This window comes from Podarcis cretensis (assembly GCF_951804945.1).
Source record: "Podarcis cretensis genome assembly, chromosome: 1".
Taxonomy (NCBI): Eukaryota; Metazoa; Chordata; class Lepidosauria; order Squamata; family Lacertidae; genus Podarcis; species Podarcis cretensis.
Genome location: NC_137170.1, coordinates 68,008,532 through 68,030,565, shown reverse-complemented (window position 1 = coordinate 68,030,565; position 22,034 = coordinate 68,008,532). Strand labels below are relative to the sequence as shown.

Sequence of the window (22,034 nt, the reverse complement as noted above, 5' to 3'; positions counted from 1 at the left end):
CTCATATAATACAATTCTGCAATTGATACTTGTACCCAGAGGCAGTTGGATAGGGTTCTGTTGAGGCTGCTGGTGTGATCCTTAGCTCACTGAATTTACAGGTTACCCTGAATGCAACAGGTCTTCCTTCAAAGAATATGCTTAGGATCTACATAGATCAAAGTCGGGCTACACAGCCCTTTAAATCTGCTTAAGCTTCGGCAGCTTGGTAGCTGGTGCCAGAAGCAGCTAAAGCCTGGTCCGTTTCCTGGCATGCAGCATGTATTATGTGACTATCAAGCAGCTCCTTACATGTAAAATAAGCAGATGAACAGTTCAGGAATGCCCAGTTTTCAGGCTATTTCTGTCATAATTCGATGGAAAATTGCAACCCGTCTTTTGACCACTTATATTTTTCTTTTTAAAATGCTCTAATTTACACAGTTCCATTTGGTGCAAATAAATGGCTTTCAGGCCTTGCCAACAATGTTGGCTGGACAGGTGCAAAAGTGGAAAATCAGCTCAAAAGGCCCCATGGTGTATGAGAAGGAGTACAGGTGGGGTTTAGGGACATTATCATGGCATAGCTTCCATGCATGGATAATGTGGGGATAATGTGTGCAGAATGCTACTGATTGGTGGTGACAGCAAATGCGATGGGGGTTTCTGGGTTTTTTTCCTATGTTATTTCTAAGTTCTACTGGTATTTGTTTTGCTCTCTGCTTTTCTGCTGAGATTCATGTGACTACATTATTCCAGTACAATATTGGCATTCGTGTAGGATCAGCCTACTCAAGCCGAAACCTAATTATGTTTACTCCAAAGCAGGTCCCATTTTTCCTTATAAATTAATTTCAGCCTCAAGGCCATCTTCTGGTCTTGTTAAGTTAGCCTGTTTTCCTTTGCCGGCATCCTAGAAATGAATTTTGCTCTAAGCCTAACAGACCTTGAACCCAACATATTTGCACCCACTGACTGAGTGAAGCACAGTGCTCATTTGTGTAGGCATGGATGTTTTTGCTATTCAGTTCTGAATTGTGTGGATGAACAATTTGGAAGCGTGACTACCTAGCAACCTTGAAATTATCTCAATGAGCATTCAGCAAACCTGTCACATGAATAGCAAGGAAGACCAAACCACAGGTGAGAAGTGAGGCCTACTTGCTGATTACAAAAAGAGAATTGCCAAACCAATAGGACTTAAAGCAGCTTAATTTCAACTAACCTGTGACCACCCTAATCAACAGAAAGAGATAGCTAACATATGCCAGACTTGTGTTTTTGACTAGTTACTCTGGAAGAGCAAATCAGCAAGTGAGAAGCAAATGAATGTGTCTCATACCTTGTTCACACAGCCTCTTGGTAAGCGATCCCTCATCTTGAAAATAAATAATTCGCTTTTGTACGATGCTTGCCCTGTTTGAGAGATGGAAACAATGTGTTCAGAAAATGTGCAGACGCAGCAGATAACATTTCCACCCCCCCCCCTTAATACTAGGGTTGCCATATTTCAAAAAGTAAAAACCAGGACACCCCAAAAGTTGTTGAGCTTTTTTTAAAACAAAAATCCTGATAATCTGGATGTACGGCAGCCCTATTAACAATAGTAAGTCACCTCTGATCCGCACCAAATTTATTGGGAGATAATGTTCATGAGCTGGCATCCCCCACCGTCAATGAGCCATGCTATTGGTTGAGACTGTCAGAGATAGCTCAATCCATCAGTTGGTATGAAGGCACTGGACGGTCTTGAACAGAAGGAGACAATGTGCTGCCCTCCAGATACTGTTGGAGTCCAGCTCTCATAATCTCTGGCTATTGAACATGTTGGCTGGGGTTGCTGAGAATTGGAGTCCAAAAATTTCTGGAGGTCACCACACTGAAGTTCTTGAGGGATGAGAGGTCTTAAGGGATGCTTGGATTAAGCAAAAAACACAGGAACATACATTTAATTAGTCCATCAGATACATCAAAAGTGGGAAATATCAGTTGGAAGAATGGCAGATGCAAGTAATGGACTACATGGAATTGGCGGAAATGACTGGCAGAATCAGAGACCAGGGAGAAGAGTTGGTGGAAGAAGATTGGAAGAAATTTAAAATCTATCTACAGAAACACTGTAAAATTATTGAATGTTAATGACGTTGGAATGAAACGAAGTGGTTCTAGTAATAAGGTAAAACAAGAATATGCAAGAGTGGATTGATATTAGACGAAAATTTGTTATAATATGTTATAATATGTGAGGTTATAATATGTGAGGTTAAACAATTAAGGTTAAATTAAGAGGGTATGAATTTGCTGAACAAATTTTTAAATGGAATACAAAAAAGGGGGGTGTGAGGAAGTCACAAAAACAAGTAAATGAGTGGTAAGATATTAGAAAGAGGGATTTTTATTTTTTATTTTTTATTTTTATGTTTAATTTTGGTTTTTGTATTTTTCTTTGTATTTTTCTTTTACTGTTTTGTAACCCTTTTCTTGTTAAAAAGTTAACAAATATTATTTTTTTAAAAAATAAATCACAAAAGTGGTAAATATCAGTTGGAACATACTGACTAAGATTGCAATTTCTAAGACAAGATGTCAGTTTTTCATCGTTCTTCCTCCTCTGTCAGAATCCTACTAAATTTGTAAAATATTTTTTCATAATAATAATAATAATAATAATAATTTATTATTTATACCCCGCCCATCTGGCTGGGCCTCCCCAGCCACTCTGGGCGGCTTCCAAAGAATATTAAAATACTATGATACATCAAACATTAAAAGCATCCCTGAACAGGGCTGCCTTCAGATGTCTTCTAAAAGTCTGGTAGTTGTTGTTCTCTTTGACATCTGGTGGGAGGGCATTCCACAAGGAGGGCGCCACTACCGAAAAGGCCCTCTGCCTGGTTCCCTGTAACTTGGCTTCTCGCAGTGAGGGAACCGCCAGAAGGCCCTTGGTGCTGGACCTCAGTGTCCGGGTAGAACGATGGGGGTGGAGACGCTCCTTCAGGTATACTGGACCGAGGCCGTTTAGGGCTTTTAGGGCTTCATGCCCTACCTATCCATCATGATAACAAAAATCTAACAAGAGCTGGTACAGCATTAGCTAATAGGTAAGAGGTTTAGCAGGGACGCGGGTGGCGCTGTGGGTAAAACCTCAGCGCCTAGGGCTTGCCGATCACATGGTCGGTGGTTCGAATCCCCACGGCGGGGTGAGCTCCTGTCTTTCAGTCCCAGCTCCTGCCCACCTAGCAGTTCGAAAGCACTCTTAAGTGCAAGTAGATAAATAGGTACCGCTTTATAGCGGGAAGGTAAATGGCGTTTCCGTGTGCTGCGCTGGTGCTGGCTCACCAGAGCAGCTTCGTCATGCTGGCCACGTGACCCGGAAGTGTCTTCGGACAGCACTGGCCCCCGGCCTCTTAAGTGAGATGGGCGCACAACCCTAGAGTCAGACACGACTGGCCCGTACGGGCAGGGGTACCTTTACCTTTACTAAGAGGTTTAGCAATGAATCAGTAGCAGTTCCTTGGTCTCACCCCAAGTCATGCTAGGACCTTAGGAAAGCCATTCTTCTTCTGTTGCCCAACTCAAAGAAGGGGATTATTTACGCATTTGCTTTTTTTAGTAGTTCTATGTTGACTTCAGCTGTTCATTGCCTATTACTATTAATATGCCCCTTTTACTCTCACCACCTCTCAGCAGCACCAGTTCTTATCTAATCACACTGAGCACATCACCTATTCACATGGTATAATGAAAGATAAAACAAGTTTTCCAGGTTCCCAACTTGGCAACCCTATATGGTGCTGAAGTTACCTGGCTCTTCCTAGAGTTTATGAACAAAACCACCAACGACAACAAGGAACCCAAAAGAGAAAGGAAAGGGATTCTGCAAACCTGGATTATGTAACTTTGAAAGAAAAATCTGCCAAAATATACTGCTTATATTTTGTGTTTGCCTCTAACTTTGGGCAGCCTTAAATTGGTGAATCTAGCATCTCAGAAAGATCAGACACTCATTTTGCAAAGTTCACTGAAGCTGAAGAATACGGAAGGCACAAAAATGGAACAGAAGAAGTAAGTGAAAGGAAAGATTCAAAAGTGCACTGCCTATCACTCCTTGGTCCTCAAAATTTCATTGACACCAGTGCTCTTTGTACTCTATTGCAAATGCCAAAGTTGCTGTTTTGATCCCACACTGGCCAAGACCACATGGTCACAGAAAGACTTCTAAAAATGAAATCTCCAGAACAAATCAGGTGAGACTTCCTTCCAATGTTTCATTTTTTAAAAGTGTAATGTTAAAATGTTCCTGACTAACAGTTAGTTGACTTTTTAAAATATAGCAGCTGTAATTTTCTTCTTCTACAATGTTCATTTTTTCCTAATTCAAATGAAATCTGTACATTTTGCATCCCTCCACCCTGTTCCATAGCAACACACAAGAGAATTAAGATAAGCCACAACATGCAATTCCTCTGGCACCCGTGGTTTTTCCTTTTTGCTGCACTAGCAAGGTTTCTGCAGGTCAAGACAACATGGAAATCTTGCTCTAAGGGTGCTTTGAGACTGTTGCTATTTTCAATCACATACTGGCAAATTCAGGTTGCACAATTAAAGTTGATTTGAAGGCCGTGTGCTACAAGCCCATTTTCCCCAAAGATCGTGTGTGTGTGTGTGTGTGTGTGTGTGTGTGTGTGTACAATAAGGAAAGCAATAGGAAAATGAAATGGAAAATGTGGGTTAACACTTGCTTGGTGCCGTGTCATGCAAACAAAGAAGAATGAATGCTCAATAAATAGCTAGTGTTGTCTAACCTCCGTTCAAACAAATCAGGATGAATGCCCAGTAAGAAGATCATCTGGATGTGACCTGAATCTTAATAGCTGTGGCCACACAAGACCCAAGTATGTTTTTCAGATAACAGCATAGAAGTTTACGGGGTTATTGTTTCTCTCTTTCTTACTCAATCTTGGGCTGTTCTCATTTGACTTTTTGCTGCCTGTTTCCAGCATTACCATTAATCTTCAAATTATCAAGAGAGAGTGAGAAATGAAAGACTGTTCTTTAAAGTTTTGCAAATTTAAAAGGGAGTTACAAAGCCCAGGAAGTAGAAGCAGCTACTATTTTAAAAATAAGTAAGTTATTTATACACATATGTGCTTGTACACATTCATGAAATGTTTCATTGGATTATGGCCAGTATATTTTATTCCAAGATTGTGATAGGTTGGTGATTCTTCATTCTTCTCTTCTTTGGAAAGGAGGTCCCTTTTAAACATGGGGCCACCTGGTGGATTTAGTAGGCAAGGCAGCACACAGAAATCAGACAAACGTATATTGGCAAGGCAGCTATGGCAACGGCTCACCTCTCTAAAATGGATCTGGAAGAATGTGATGCTAATGACCGATACCAAGATGAAAGTCGACCAGGTTTGTATGTTGAGCAGGATGCTTTATGTAAGCGAGTCGGGAACAACTTACACCTGCCAGGAGTGACACCTCAATGCCTGTGCTGTATCAGAAAGATTTTGGACACCACATGGCCAGACAAAGATGTGCAGTCTCAAGCCCACACTCCCAGCAAGTTCACACTCCTGTCTTAGTGACATCTGCACTGGTTTGGCCACATGCACAAAAAGGAAGATGGCAGGATCCCCAGTGACCTGAGGGTAGCAGGATTTAGACACTAGGCTTGTTGGCAGACCAACACGGCATTACAAACGTGGCACGAAGGCTAGCAACTTTAACCCCACCACAAGGGAATCCCTTGCAGATGATCACAGTGCCTGGAGACAGACAGTCAGGTTGTGTATCCACAGCAGTGGCCAGAGGAGAAATGACCATTGGGAGCGGCGCATAGAGAAGAAACGCCATGGCGCACCTGTAGCAGCAAAACTGGATGCCTTCATATGCCCCACCTGCAATAAAACATGTCTCTCCTGTATCATTCTCTACAGCCACAGCAGATGCTGTAACTCTCCTACTGTTTGACTTCACCCCGAAGGTGTGCTCTTCCACTGTCACCCAAGACAGACAGATGCCAACAACAGCAACAGCAACCACCTCACAGGGTTGTTGTGGGGATTAATTCAGATGGGGGAAACCATGTATACCATCTTGGAGCTCCTTGGAGAAATGAAAGCAAAAAACAAACAAACAAACAAACAAATAAATAAATGAGGGCAACTATATAGCTAACCTGACACAACAGCCACCACCCCAGACATACAACAAACCATACTGCAACTAATCAAGCACATCCAACCGAACCCTGGATCCTCCAATCTCTCACGACACCACTAAAAACAAATACAGTGGTACCTTGGGTTACAAACACTTCAGGTTACAGACGCTTCAGGTTACAGACTCCGCTAACCCAGAAATAGTACCTCAGGTTAAGAACTTTACCTCAGGATGAGAACAGAAATCACGCGGCAGCAGCGGGAGGCCCCATTAGCTAAAGTGGTACCTCAGGTTAAGAACAGTTTCAGGTTAAGAACGGACCTCCAGAACGAATTAAGTTCTTAACCCGAGGTACCACTGTAACTATATAAACAAAGGACCTACACATGAGGTGTAGACAGGAAAATCCTGCACAAACACTATGTAGTATAATTAAAAGATCATCATCTCCAACCGTCTCCCTCCCTTTCTTTCTCCCCTTCCCCAAAGTCTATCGCAATAGTGTCTCATATGGAATGTAAACTGTTCAAAAAAGATTGTATGAATTAAAAGTGGAGACAGTATATGTACTTTTCCTTGTTTATTTAAAACAAAACAAAACTATATGCTACTCCTCTAAACGTTTCACTGTCTTTCTCCTAACGTTTCAGGCAGCTGCGGCAGAAGATGATGCAGGCTTTTAACCTTTCAGTTTGTTTCCCCTTTGCTATGTATCTGAGGACCACTTTATTTGTCACATTTTGTTTTCATACACAGAGCTATTCTCCACTGCCAACATCCTGTGAGTTCGCTGCCCGCTATCGAGATGCTACGAAGAGATGGCTAGGTTTTACATCTCGAAGGCAAGGACAGAGATCTGTGGGGGAAATGGGGAAGAAAGAATGACATAGCAAGGAGCAGGTTTTCCTGATGAAAAGCATCAAACCCAAAGGTGCTGCTTTACACTTTAAATGTTTAATGGGCAGAAAAGGTCAGGAGTTGGTAATTACAGAAATAACCTAGAATTAATCAGATGCTGTCAGCAGAAGAGGTCAAGGGTGAAGGCAATGGAATTTTGAATGCCGACCTTGTTAGGGATTGGGATCTCACAGCATGTTTGCAAAGAAATCCTGTTGTTGACTACAGTTCACTGGATACAAAGAAGGTATCAGAGGTGAACATTCAGCTTTGTATTCTGTGAATATTTGGCCAGCATAGCATAGTACTAAAGACACTGGGCCATAAGACCCCAAGTTCAAATGTCACCGCTGCCTTAGGCAAGTCAATCTTTTTACCAATCACCAACCTATTGCCTCATATGCTACTATTGTTATTTTCATTTTAATTTACTAAGGTCTCAGGGCAAGCCACAACAATTTAAAATGCAACCTTAACAACAGTTAAAAAGAAAACAACAATTACAATGATTTTATTATATGTATGGGACGAGGATGGTGTTGAGGATAATATTAATACTAGTTTGTTATAAGAATTAGTTAAATGTTACATGTCCATTAAGCACGATCACTTTTGCAAAATTTGTAATATATTGAACTACTTCAGCTGCTCATCAAAATTGCCACACTCTCCCCACACTGCATTTCTTGAAACTGATTGCTTTATTTTTGTATTTATTTGTTAAATTTATATGTTGCATCTTCCTCCAAAGGAGCCCAAGGCAGCAACCATGCCAATACTAAAACAATACAATTAAGACATCTAAAAAACAATGAGGGGTAATCAGGGGTTGAATAATGGCAATATTTCTATTCTCTTTGTCCTAGCAAGATTTTGTACTTACAAGGTCTTGCTTTTTTCAGCTGTACAGTATTAGAAACTCAATACTCAATACCCAATACTAAAACAATACAATTAAGACATCTAAAAAACAATGAGAGGTAATTAGGGGTTGAATAATGGCAAGATTTCTATTCTCTTTGTCCTAGCAAGATTTTGTACTTACAAGGTCTTGCTTTTTTCAGCTGTACAGTATTAGAAACTCTTTAAGGTAGTGCAACTTTTTCAGCATAGTCACAGTGGTGTTTCATAGGATCATAGAATTGTAGAGTTGAAAGGGACCAGAGGAGTCGCCTAGTCCACACCCTGAAACGCAGGACTCTTTTGCCCAACATGGGGCACGAACCCACAACCCTGCGACTGAGTCTCATGCTCTACCAACTGAGCTATCCTAGCTTGATAGATGTGATATCCCATTTATATAAAATTCCAGATTATGGTTCCTTTCTGAAATCATGGCATCATTTTCAGGGAGGGTTGAGGCTCGTTTCAGACCATTCCTCTGGGCAAATGCATAATTCTTGCAAACATTGCTTGAGAAAAGCTATGAGTGATAAAGGCCAGGACAAAGGTTCTCCCTTCAGTCAACTGCTGAAGGAAAGTTTTTCAGTAACTATTTGAGTGAATGTCTTTCAGAACTCTCTTCTGGGTATAGCTGAGACAATGCAAACATTTGGTGAGGTCTCATTCCAAACCCTATTCTGCGGCACCTAATGTGAACTCAAGCTTCACGGCAGTTTGAATAATCCATAATAGCACAAGCAAACTTTAGATGGAAGGGGGGGACGACAGCATAGAATATCAGCCCCAGTTTGATTTCTGCTATGGGTCATAGATGTGATTCCACTCACTTCAAAGCAGGATCTTGACCATCATATATAATGAAACAAAGAAGATTCTCGAAAAAAATCTAATTAAATATGTCTCTGTGTTTGTACTGTGCTCAAAAAATCTCTCTGTTCTCTATCTGATGGTTCACGAGGATAAATATTAATTTTAAATCAATCAGTCTGCCACGTTCCTAAAATAGGAGGCCAAGGAGAGCATCAGTGCTGGAAACCTGGACAGTGAGACTGGTCCCATTTATTACCAGTATTCTGCCATCCACAGAAGACATTTCAGGAGAATTGTGCAGGAATTTAAAAAATCTGGAGAGACAAGCAATGGACCTGCACAAATTTGTGGAAAGGAAGCATGAGTCACTTTTCCCTAACCCTCCCAGCTGCTTGCTGAGAAGCAACAGGTTTGCCAGTAGTGGGACCACAGCAGCTGCTGTGGATCCTGCAGAAAGAGAAGGAAAAGCTTGGCAAGCGCATTCTTCCCTTGTTTTGGGGGTTACAGCCTGACACTGCAAATGCAATGTGTTATGTCATGGGTCAGGCAATATAGCACCAATGCACTGCTTCCCATGTCGGGAAACTTCAGTGTCACTCTCAGCAGTGGTGGAGCATATGCGGGATATCCCAGGTGTGGGATAGCCACTCGGGTGCCCAGAGCAGTGCGTGTGCCCTGCAGCCGGGGGCAGAGCAAGCCACCCATGGGGGCAGAGCGAGCTGCCCATGGTGGACATTTGGCACGCCGCAGGCCCGCGACTCCCAAGCCTCCCCCAAGCTGTCAAAACGAAGGGGGAAGGTGTGCAGCTCCCCCCTTACTCCAATGGCTTGGGATAGGCTTGGGAGTTGTGGCCAGCCAGTGCACTGAATGTCACCCCGTCAGTGAGGGCACCTGGGGCAGACCACCCCCACCGCCCCCTTCCTATGCCCCTGGCTCTCAGCAGTTCCCACATTAACGCAACTCCATGCCAGCATTGACTGAGTTTCTTTCCACTGCGCTCACACCATAAAAGATGCTTAATCTGCTATACAAAGTACCTCATTTGTTATGTGGTTTGCCCTTAATTACACATTCCTGACAGAGAAGGCTGATGAAAACTTATTATACTTGTGCTCCCGTATCACCAATGACTCTATTACTTCACACGCACCATGCATGACGCTTTTTATCACTGTTGTATCCTGTGGGTTTGGGAAGGGCACTCACTGCAGAAAGGAACCTTGCCAGGGATCTGCCCCCATACCCAGAAGTGATGGGAGTCAGGATAAATCTAATATTTATATTTATTGGTGAACAACAGATCAACAGCTCAGCACAGCCACTAGGCCTTGCTACACAGGTGAGACCAAGGCTCCCAACTAGTTTCCACTGAACTATGGAGGGAACCACACCTAGAAAGAATGGTTTCTATTGCAGACCAGGCATGTCTCTTAGAAACAGGCTGCACAAGCTACACCAACAATGCCCCAAAAGGTTTGGGGTCTGCACACTATCTGGACTGTACAATCCATCGCATAAGCCAATCCAAATGTCACAACAGGTCGTCTCGCAGAGAACATTTTTTCTGGACAGAACTTGCTTGGGTTGGCTTCAAACAGCTGCAGTGCATGCTTCCAGCTGTGTGCTTTTTAGTATTCGTTTTTATATTTTAATGAGTATCTTATTGTTATGCTATCAGCTTGATGTTGGTTTATTCCAACCCCGGGTCCTTTAGAAAGAAAAATAAATATGTTGAAAAATGTACTTATATTGTATTTGGACTGTGGAACCTTGGGACTACATTTCCCAACAGCCCCTGCTGGCTAAGGAGAATTTGCTTCCTAAAAGAGGAGGAGAGATTCACATTAAAGGACTACAGTGTGAGCCAGTGTGGTGTAGTGGTTAAGAGCGGTAGTCTCGTAATCTGGTGAACTGGGTTCGCTTCCCCGCTCCTCCACAGCTGCTGGGTGACCTTGGGCTAGTCACACTTCTCTGAAGTCTCTCAGCCCCACTCACCTCACAGAGTGTTTGTTGTGGGGGAGGAAAGGAAAGGAGAATGTTAGCCGCTTTGAGACTCCTTAAAGGGAGTGAAAGGCGGGATATCAAATCCAAACTCTTCTTCTTCTTCTACAGCATGGAGCAGCTCTGATGATCAGTGAAGCAGCGGGGGGGGGGGGGGGACACAGGACTTAGACATGGAATAGAAGATCCTAATGAGGAGTCTGGAAACAAAGGTAACTCTGGGATTGTTGCTATGCAAATGTACCCTGTAAGGAAAGTAAAGGAAGGCCCAGCAACAGAAGCTGTGCAAGACTAGGGCAGTGGCATACTTTGGACTTTTCAGTGGCCCCTGAGTGATACCAAAATTTGCCCCCACTGACTCTCACCTTCCACTGTTTGTCATTATTGTAGCACCTCCTACAGCACCCTCTCAGCTCGGTGCCCAGTGTGGGCAAAGCAGTCACGCTCCCCTAAATCCATCTCTGAGCACAGTTGTGCTCAGGTTGTGCTTCTGTGCTACCCATGGCACCTGGTCAGCCACTGTGAGCACAGGGTGATGTACCAAATGAACCTTTAGCTCCATCCAGCAGGGCTTCCTGTGTCCTTAAGTCCGAGCGGTTACATTTTTAATCCACTTATAGAATCCGTCCCCCAAATGGCTGCAAGCTTCCCTGGTAACCTACCCTACTAAATCATCACTTATCTGTTAGCTATGTGGGTGGAGTGGGTGGAGCTAGCATGCAGGAGCTAGCAGTTAGCTATATTCGCAGTCACCTTCAGTAGCCTAGCTTAGCTGTGTTGAGACAACTCACACGGCATGTGTTTGCCAACTCCACCCCAGCATCTGCATGCATGCTAGCTCCACCCACTCCACCCACAGACTTTCCACATTGAACACGAAGATCTGCACAATTCCATGCATCACCTATGCACATATTTGTACATCAAGACCCTATTTCAGACATTTGTCCTACTTGTGGTGGGGCCGTGATGCAGCTCACTTCCCGCTTGCCCCATGTAAACTTAAGAAGGTCTAAAGATGCATACTGATTTCCCTCTCCTTTCCCTAGATGACTCTTCTAGATCATCACCTAAAAACCATTTGGCCAAAGTCAGGATGAGGCCAGCTCCTGATAATTTTTTTAAAAATCAAAATGACTGCTGTTGAGCAAGTGTTGCAGGTTTGCATTGTAATCTATGTGAATTCCAAGTAACTAAAGGCTCGAGGTGGGTGCATTTGAAAAGTAATTCTTTCTGCAGTATACTTCAATAGGATCAGTAGCTCAAAACAATACAGTCTCTTCTGCTTATGTAAGGTGCAATGATTTATGTTTCACCTATTTGTTGCCAATATGAGAGGTAGTATGATTGCATCAATAACCTTAAATCAGTCCACTTTTATAACAGCAAATCAATTGCTATGAGATACTGTTCAAACTTGTATGGATTTTTCCCCATCTCCTTATCACATATTATTTATATCCTTTCCTATGAAGTGCTTGTGGCAGATAGAAAAGCAGCAAACATCCCTTTATTTCAAAATATATATTTTTAAAAATGCTTGGCAGCAGAGGAGAGAGTGTTGCTTACATAAAAGATTTTTATTGGCTTCTCTTCACTGTGTATGAAGTTTCAGGGGAAGGGAAAAAATCAGGAGGGAAGAAAGGAGGATTTCTTTTTATGGTTTTGTAATATCACAATATAACATCATTACATTATTCATTCTGTAATATCATATTAATGAAACACATTTGGGATACATATTTAAGAGTAGAATTCGTTCCAAAAGTACATTCAAATGTTCCTTTTTAAATAATTAAAAGCTGCCCCAAACATGATGTCAGATTACATTCATGTGTATATATAACATAGTTGCAATTTCTTCAACCATTCGAGCCATATATACTCTAGTTAATAAGTAATACATAAAGCTGAAATATACCTGGGTTGTAACATTCACTTCATTTTACTGCTCAAGTGTCCTGTCAGCTTCATAGCAGTGGAAAATCCCCCTTCCTCTGTTTCTTTCCACACTGCCACTCATTTATTCATAATTCAGGTAGCTCTGGCAAGTCTTGAACCAGCAAGCTCTTCCTGCAGGAAGATACTAATACTAATATTTGTATTGGGAAAATTATTCCCCCAAGCACAAAATACACATCCATAGTGTAATTTGCAAATTGTGTACATGTGGATAAATTGCAAATGAAAAAGATGAGGTCCCTCTTCTCCTGCCTCTTGGAGGTATAAATCACAGCATTCATGGTACATTAGCGCCATCCATAAATGACACTACAGAAGCATATTACATGCTTGGAAATTAGTTTCTCAGTAGTAGTTGTCTTGGGGATAGGTTATTCAGCTCTCTCCGAGAAAAGATAGCATGCACTTCCCCCTTCTCAGACTTCCCATCAGAGAGAGATAAGGATAACATATATCCAAGAAAACGAGAAACTTCCTGGGCCATTCTTCAGTCCCAAGCCTGAAGGGAACATAGGAAGCTGCCTTACACTGAGTCAAAATATTGTTCCATTGAGCTCAGTATTGTCTACACTGACTGGAAGCAACTCCCCATGGTTTCAGATAGTGGTCTCTTCCAACCTTACCTGGAGAGGCCAAGGATTGAACCTGGGACCATCTGTAGGCAAAGCTGATGTTCAACCATGGAACTATGGCTCTTTCCCAAAATTCTGATACTGCTGAAATTTCATCTCTGGACACTTAACTCCCTTTTGCTGCTGCTCACTGCTTCATTCCAGTCCTGTGAGAGTTCCTGTCATAGCTCCTGGCTTTCCTGAACCAGAACAAACTTCCAACTTATCCATAATCCACCTTCACCATATTGCAACACTGCAGTTCAGAAGTTAACTAGAGCAATGAGTAAAATGACCAACTTATCTCTGTCCAAAAGAGGCTGGAGCTGGTGAACTAGCTTAAGCTAGAAAGAGGCACTCCAAACCACTGAGGCCACCTGAGCCTCCACTAAGCATCTGTCTCCCTCTTGAACACCTCTATCTTATGAGGATTCAGCTTCAATTATTGGCCCATATTGGACCCATCACTGCTCCCAAACACCAGTCTGTCAGGCTCTGTTGAAGCTCCTGAAGGAATTTTCCAAACAGTTCTCTGGTATTAATGACATTCTTACAGATATACTGGCAATGCAGGTGTTTTTGTCACTTGTTGCAGATGAAATCTGCTTTATTCAGCAGACAGCTTGTGTGAAACTGTTGCTAGCCTCTTTTTTTCACATCTACACAAATTCACACACTTTTCATTAAAGTGCAAGACAGACAGACATTTTGGTAAACAAGGAGTCAGACTGTAAAAGGATTGTTGCTGTAACAGCCACTTGTCCTCCTTGTCAATATACTGTACTTAACTGGTCTTTTAGAGTTCATCATTATTTTCACTCCAGACAAATTCAATTCCTTTTGCAACATTTTGCATGAAGCGAGTTTTACCTTGATGTTGCTTGAGCAAGCAATTTGCATGAGCAGGATGCTTCACAATGGATTGGGGGGGAAATAGAGATTATAATGCTGAGAGACTCAGAGGCTATCTTGAAAAATATGTGTTCTGGCTGAGGAGGGGGTCATACGCCAATTAAGGATCAGGTTTGCTGTTTTGAGCCTTCAAACAGCATTGATCCTGGATATCCAAGAGGTGAAGGGACGCAGGTGGCGCTGTGGGTTAAAGCCTCAGCGCCTAGGACTTGCCGATCGAAAGGTCGGCGGTTCGAATCCCTGCAGCGGGGTGCGCTCCCGCTGCTCGGTCCCAGCGCCTGCCAACCTAGCAGTTCAAAAGCATGTCAAAGTGCAAGTAGATAAATAGGGACTGCTTACCAGCGGGAAGGTAAACGGCGTTTCCGTGTGCGGTTCTGGCTCAACTACGATGAGGCTTTGTGGTCAGCCAGTAAAATGCCACCCACATATTTCATTTACAGATATAAGATTGTAGTCAATTATGAGTAGGGCTTTTTCTGTGCTGGCCCCTGAATCATGATTTCCCCTCCCTCTGAGAATGTTGGTTCCTCTTACCTCTTTTCAGAGACAAGTGAATCCTTACTGTTCCGCAAAGCACTTGAAAGCTGAAGCTTTGGCTTTTGATCTGATTGCTGTTTATATTTTGTGTTATAGAATACATGTTCTTTTCCTATTGTTTTTGTTTTTATGCAGTCAAACTAATTAGGCATATTTCCATCATACTAATGATCTCATAATGTGAAATGTATTATATCTTATGTCATACCAGTGAGTGCAATGGGTCTTCCCCTACTTTCCCTTGAAATACTTGCACCCCACCAAAATCTACCCCAGAGGTTCTTCAACTTAATGGAGCAGATTTTATGGGCACATGGGGAGTTGCAGAGGGAATGAGATCTAGTAGAAACCCTGTTGTGCAGTTGCAATGACACTGTTGGATGTCACTCAACGTGATGGCCACCACAAAGTACCAATGTGAAAACCAATCATCTTTATTCTTCTGTCCTGGTGTATGATGAGTCAACCCAGAGCTGAGATGGATGTGTGAGAAGGATGTTGGCTCAACTACACCAGTTCCCTGGTCTGTAACTGTATTTCAGATAGATCTGGTTCAGTTCTGAACTGGACTGAACTGTGTATATCAAAATGTGGTCAAGCTTTTACAGTGGAAATGGATTAGACAGTAGTAATACTTTAATTCCTGTCTGCGTGGTTTTATTGAGAAATGTGGCACATGGAAATAAACACACTCATTTCTTTTCTTCATCAAGTTGCTCACATTGTGGGCAGCTTCAAGTAGCTGAATTCCGATAGTTATAGCTTTGGAAAGAGTTGGTTATTGAGCAGAAAACATCTACCATCAGCTGCTTTGCTCTTGAGAAACAGAGGCTTTTAGGAAACTGGTGGTGCTTGCAGATCTTTCTGTTTCTTGGTATAGGTTTGATCACTTTTGGTAACTGAGCACAGTGAGATGTGAACACAGATGGAGCTGTGTAGATCAACTCAGCCAATGGAATTGAAAGCAAAATAGAATTAAAAAATGGTTCTGTGTTTTCTATGTATCACTTCTATAGTGTTTTGAAATGAAGATAAATTACTTGCTTTTATTTGCTTTTACTTTTTTTCATTTGTTTAATCTGCCATATGCAACAACACTTGCTTCAAGATTTGGGAATCCAAGCAGGATTTATTTTACCCCTTTCTAATCCAATCCTCTGGATGGTACACAAGGCATTGTCTGCATGCTGATATAATACTTAGATCAACACACTTGGAATTTAGAGAAGCAGAATATAGTTCCAGCAAGGCTACTGGTACACTGGGACGGCCTTCATGCATGTCGCTGTCCTCAGCTCTCCAACAGGAAATGAGAGTTACAAGAATGGAACTCACATTTTTGTGTGTGAGAGAATGAATATTTGGAAGTTCTATGCTCAGAGATACAATCCATGGTAACTGTATCTAAAAGCCTGTCCCCAGCATTCCAGTGATGGTGAAGGGTTCAGGTAGGGGCTAACCCAATGGCAGATGCCACTGTTGCAATGTTGATTTACTACCACAGACAGCCTATGCAGGGAATGGCATAAAGGTTGAAATGCTGGTCACAGGAAGGACTAAGAGCAACCTGAGCCACATCCCAAAGCTAAGTGGGGCACTTATTCTTAAATAAGCAACCTATTTGTCACACAATCAGTGCCCTGTGGTATGCCCATTGTTTCAAACTTAATTCTTTTTTGTTTCTCTGTTCTTCTTCAGTTGCTTGTTGGGTTGTTAAAATTAAGTCCCTAGCTTAGAAGTAACTGGCAGGTATGGTGCCAGTTACAGTTAATTTTTACCTCAGTTTTGTCAGGTCTGGAAGGACAGGACCAAGACTATAGACTCTAAATCCATGTTTACACAACTTTCTGACTTCGATGAGAAAGGAAAATAGGATTGTCTTTGATTTCATTTTAGTCATTAAGCCCCAATTTTGGGCATAAATATGGTTGCTTTTTGGCTTCACAAATAGGATTATTATTATTATTATTATTATTATTATTATTATTATTCAAAAGAGGCCTAATTTCTCTGAGGAGGCAAAGTTGTCCTCCACCTTGACATTTTGCGGCTCGCAGTGACAGAGATCCCACATGATCCTGATCATAGACAAATACATGAACTGCAGAAATTTCTGCCTCCTTTTCCTTTTTGGTTGGAATTTTCCAATATCCCTAGTATGTGTGCACAGGACAGAAAGATTCACTCCCATCCCTTGAACTACAAAAGCATTTCCACCACATACATCACTCGTTGTAATGGAGTAAGATCTGCGAGTCATTCTGCATACTGAAAAGTACTATAAGTGTTATGATAACTAATCACCATTATTATTAGCATTAAAAAAAACGCTCCATGTTAAATTGTTACTTGTTAGGCAATTGCATCATGAGTTACATGGTTACTGGTGTTTAAGGTTCATAAGTAATATTGATCCCTCCACACAAAATTTAAATATTGTTAACATTGATTTAGATTTTGCATGTGTTGAAAAAAATATTCCTTCTGTGCTTTCCCTTCAGCTGTCTGCAGAACCAGAAAACATTTTGTAAACATCCATTTTGCAATAATGAGTCAGGCTGGATTCAACTGGTGATTGTAGGTTTTTTCCAAAACTATTAGGTTCAATCCTTCTGCAGCCAAAAACATTTCTGATGTCATTATTAATTGCCCAGATTTATGCTTTGGAAAGACACAAACCAATGAACATCCCCTTTATTTCACTTTCTCCTTCCTCTCATTATTTCCCTTTAAATAAAGGCGAAGGAAGCGGGGGAAGCCTGACAACCACACTGAAGTCGAATTAAACATCTGTTTGTAAAACAAATCACAATGCCACTGACAGCTGTGGTGGAATGGCAAATGTTCCGCAGCTGTCAGGCTCCTAAATTAACCATGATTTTCATTTACAAACAGCAAATAACTAGGAGATGATGGAGCCCTCTCAGCCTTTGCCTTTTCACTGCTTGCAATGCAGAGGAGTGAAAGATTCATTCGATAATGGATCAGAAAGGACAGATCTTTAAAGGCCAAAGCCTGTTTCCATTAAAATCAACTTAAGACACCCTTCCGTGGGATTGAGTTTATAAATCAGATCTTAGTATTTCATAATTCAGGGAAATTATCTTATTCTTTCACATTGATTCCCTGTTATTTTCCTTCTTCTGGATATTTCAAGACCGAGGCAAGTATCCCATATAGAGTATAAGCCAACCCGAATATAAGCTAAGGCACCTAATTTTACCACAAAAAACTGGGAAAACTTAGTGATTCGAGTATAAGCCAGTTCACCACACCACATACCTGGTGGTGGCGGCAGTGGCGTAGCGTGGGTTGTCAGCACCCAGGGCAAGGCAAGTAATTTGCGCCCCCTAACCCGTGGATTTGTGCCCCCTAACCCGTGGATTTGCGCCCCCTAACCCTAACCCCCAGATGTTGCACCCGGTGCGGCTGGCCCCCCTGCACCCCCCATGCTACGCCACTGGGTGGCGGCAGCAGCGGAGGATGAACAAGCAGCCCAAAAGGGCTGCTTTCGGGCTGCTCATTCCTCCGCCGTCAACAGCGGCAAAGGCGGCAGAGGAGGAAGGAGCAGCCCGAAAGGACGCTCACTCGAGTATAAGCCGAGGGGGGCTTCTTCAGCATAAAAATGTGCTGAAAAAGTCGGTTTATACTTGAGTATATACGGTAATTCTCCAACTCTTGGGATATCCCCCTAACAGCTGGTTTATATGCCAATCTATGGGGCTTGGCATCTCTGTGGTGATGCGCACCCACCCACCCCAGCCAGCCATATCGTGTAACAGAACTCACCATGTGACTTCTGAACAGCATGTTGCTTGTATCCTTGCTCCCAACCCAGTCAGTGATGGCCTTATTGAAAGTAAAGAAACTCACAACTCATGTGATTCATTCTGTTCAATGATATGCCCAGGGATGAGAAACAAGTTACAGTTATGTATTAACCCTATGGTTAATACACTGAAAGTGATACTCTGCAGTAAATTCTTACAATTCATGGGTATGCACCCTAGTGCCCTGCCAAATATTTCTTCATTTTTTCCCCAACCATTCTCCCATCGGTTAATGGGAGGAAAGTAAATTGTAAATTTGAAAATTGCTGAAGGGCAGGTAAAATATTTTGGTAAAATATTAGTTAATGAATGGCCATTTTTTCCTTGTTGTGCCTACCTTACTTTCAAGCTAGCTGGGCGGCGTTTGTGAGCAGTGCTTTCTTTCTAGAAAAAAAGGTACTGATACTCATTGTAAAGTTGTTACAGTAAGAGCCACACTTTTAACCAGTGCTTTTCTTCTAGAAATAAAGGTTGCGGTACTGTGTCCCCTTCAGTGTCCTCAGAAAAAAAGCACTGTTTGTGAGCATCTTTTCTTTCATTCTACAGATCCTGTACTTGGCAGTTTGCATGCTTCAGGCCTCCTGGGTCACTGTACTAGCTGAAAACCCCACCATGTCTTCAGCTGGGCTTTCCTCTAAATGCACAGAAATGTGGGGAGGCTGCCCATTATGTGCCCAATAGCTGTTGCTTAATGTTTTTAAAAAGCAAAGTACTTTCACCTTTGAAAATCATTAGGTGGATGCCAAGAGTGTGGATTTTGATTTTCCTTTAAAAGAAGGGTAAACAAAAGAACTTCCCTTAAAAACAAAATCAGCGAGCATGCCAATCTCAGGCGCTCAGGACCCAACCTCCTCTAGCATTTTATTTAAAGGCCAGGGAGAGACGTCATGAGCTGACTCCTTCATGGGACTTTTTCATATCATGAAGCACAGGCAGCTGAGGAGGCTTCAGAGGGCGGGAGAAAAAATAATGATGAAAAGAAACATACACCACCCTCGGTCACCATACAGTTATACGTAAGCTCAAACCTGCACCCCACTGAACATCGAAAGAAATTCTAAAGTGCTTTGAAATGAGGCAGAAAAATGGAAGCAAACTGTTCACAAATTGGAGACAGGTTTTCCCACAGCACTAATTCAATCATCTTCATATCATCCCTGTCTAAACAGTTAAAATCTGTTAAATTAACTCGGGGGAGGGGGGACTGCAAACATGTAACAATAAATCACAAATGAAAGAAAAGTAGGGTGACATCCCCACTTTTTGTGATAAATTTCTCAGGTTATTCTCCCTCAACATACATGGATATGTTGGTGTTTTAAATGTATCTAATTAATATATAGATACATTAATTAATTAATAATATTGTACATAATCTGTATAATATAAACAACTGAATCATATTATGTATGTTGCAAAACTGGAAACAGATGTCATAAAAACTTTAACATCCCAGTTCCTTGAAATAACATTTTCCAACTTAAATCATTAGTAACTTTCCTCCAGAGATGAACAACCCCTGTCGCTGATTTCAATATACTTGATGTGTGTACTTTATCATACAGTAATTGTCTTCTCTTCCACACACATAATTTATGGTAATTTATCAGTGGGAACAGTAGTATAAACAGCTAGAATTTGAATGAGATGACTCTTAGTGTTGTTGGCAGCTAGGTTTATTTTTTGGTACAGAGATTCTGAACAGCTGTGTTCCAAAATTGCAGCAACTTGCATGTGAAATCATAATTACACAGATGTCACTATAATGAAGCACAGGATTTAGGGATAGGAGGAGGTCCATCTTGGGATATATTTATGTGACTGACACTTGTGATACTGAACTTCAGTAAGGCTTTAGACAAAATCCCCCATAATCTTCTTGCAGAGAAGCTGGTAAAATGTGGATTCGATGAGGCAACTCTTAGGTGGATTTGACTGACCGAACCCAAAGAGTGTTCACAAATGATTCTTCATCAACCTGGAATAAGGTGACAATTGGAATGCCACAAGGATCTGTCCTGGGCTCATTGTTGTTCCGTATCTTTATAAACAACTTGGATGCCCATTCAATTTGCAGATGACACCAAACTGGGAGGGGTAGCTAATGCCACAAATGACAGAATTGTGATTAATGGACACACTCGGGAAGTGGTGGACTCTCCTTCCTTGGAGATTTTTAAAGCAGTGGTTGGATGGCCATCTGTCATAGATGATTTAGCTGAGATTCCTGCGTTGCAGGGGGTTGACTAGATGACCCTCAGGGTCTCTTTCAACTCTAACACTTCTATGATTCTATGAAGAATCTGCCATGTTTCAGAAGTGGCTGAAATGCACACATTATACACACGGATACCAGCAGTTTTTTAACAGGATTATTAAGGAGCATAAAGGATATCTGCAAAATCATTAGATCAGGGGTGGGGAACCTAATTGCATCAGTTTACTTTCTATGCCCTCCGCAGGGCTGGCCCAATACCGTTTACCACTTGAGGCAAAACGGAAAATGGTGCTGCCTCTGCCTACCTTAGATGACTCAAGGTGAAGCCCCAGCAAGCTGAAGTGGTGAGAGAGAAACAAGGAGACCAGAGAGGAAAAGGCAGCAGGAGGGGGACCATCTCCTCCCCAGGGGGTGACTGGGATGGCAGCAGCAGCAGCTCCTATCCTCACCTTTGAGGAGTGGCAAAGGTGCATGAGGATTCCCCTTTCTTTCCAGTTCTGTTGCCCCTTCCAGCTGTCCTGCCTTCTGAGGGGACAGCCTCAGCAAGGTTAATGGGCAGGCATCATACCTATCAGTTCTGGGTTATGGAATGCTGCACCTGTGAAGTGGTTGTCATGGAATTTTACTCAATAGAATTCAATAGTTCCAGAGTAGATTCCAATGTATAGTTAGAGTAAAAACTTAAACACGTTGCAGGATTCCCAAAAAACAGAACAGATACAATTAAATTTCATCCAGCAGAGTTTTACTGCTACTGAAGGCAAATGAGCATAATGGTCACAAATCCAATACATTCAGGATTAGCACTGTCCATAATAAATCCAGTTGCAGCAGACTTAGCTTATACTCACAATAACTTACAATTAGTCTAAACCTTAACGCTATAGCATACTATGTACAGAATACCACACCAGAAGGAAAAAGAGATAGAAAGAGAAAGTGAAACCCAGGCTCCTTCTGGCCTTACTGTACTTTGATCGTTAGTATGACTTTGACAGAAGAGATAACAGAACCAGTTTAAGACAGCTGTACTCAGCTTCTCTGAAGGAATAACCCAAACATCATGAACCTTCTTCTTGTTTCTTTCACACAGTGAAGCTTCCAGAACCCACTTGAATTAATTAGAAAAGGAAAGATTTCTACACATCAGATCAATGCTTTCTGCACTGAGAAATGCAAACTGACAGTGCTTTGGTTAAA

At 42.0% G+C, this 22,034-nt stretch overlaps 1 protein-coding gene across 2 annotated transcripts in view; it reads right to left on the bottom strand.

Annotated features, from left to right (window-relative positions):
- SPON1 (spondin 1) overlaps positions 1-22,034 on the bottom strand; it is a 277,173-nt gene that overhangs the window by 189,044 nt on the left and 66,095 nt on the right. For both annotated transcript variants that reach the window (XR_013835950.1, XM_079966220.1), the window contains exon 4: positions 1,322-1,395. Coding sequence is in view for 1 of the 2 variants with exons in the window: in XM_079966220.1 (XP_079822346.1) it covers positions 1,322-1,395 (74 nt within the window). In the remaining variant the exon portion in view is untranslated. The remainder of the gene's footprint in view (positions 1-1,321; positions 1,396-22,034) is intronic.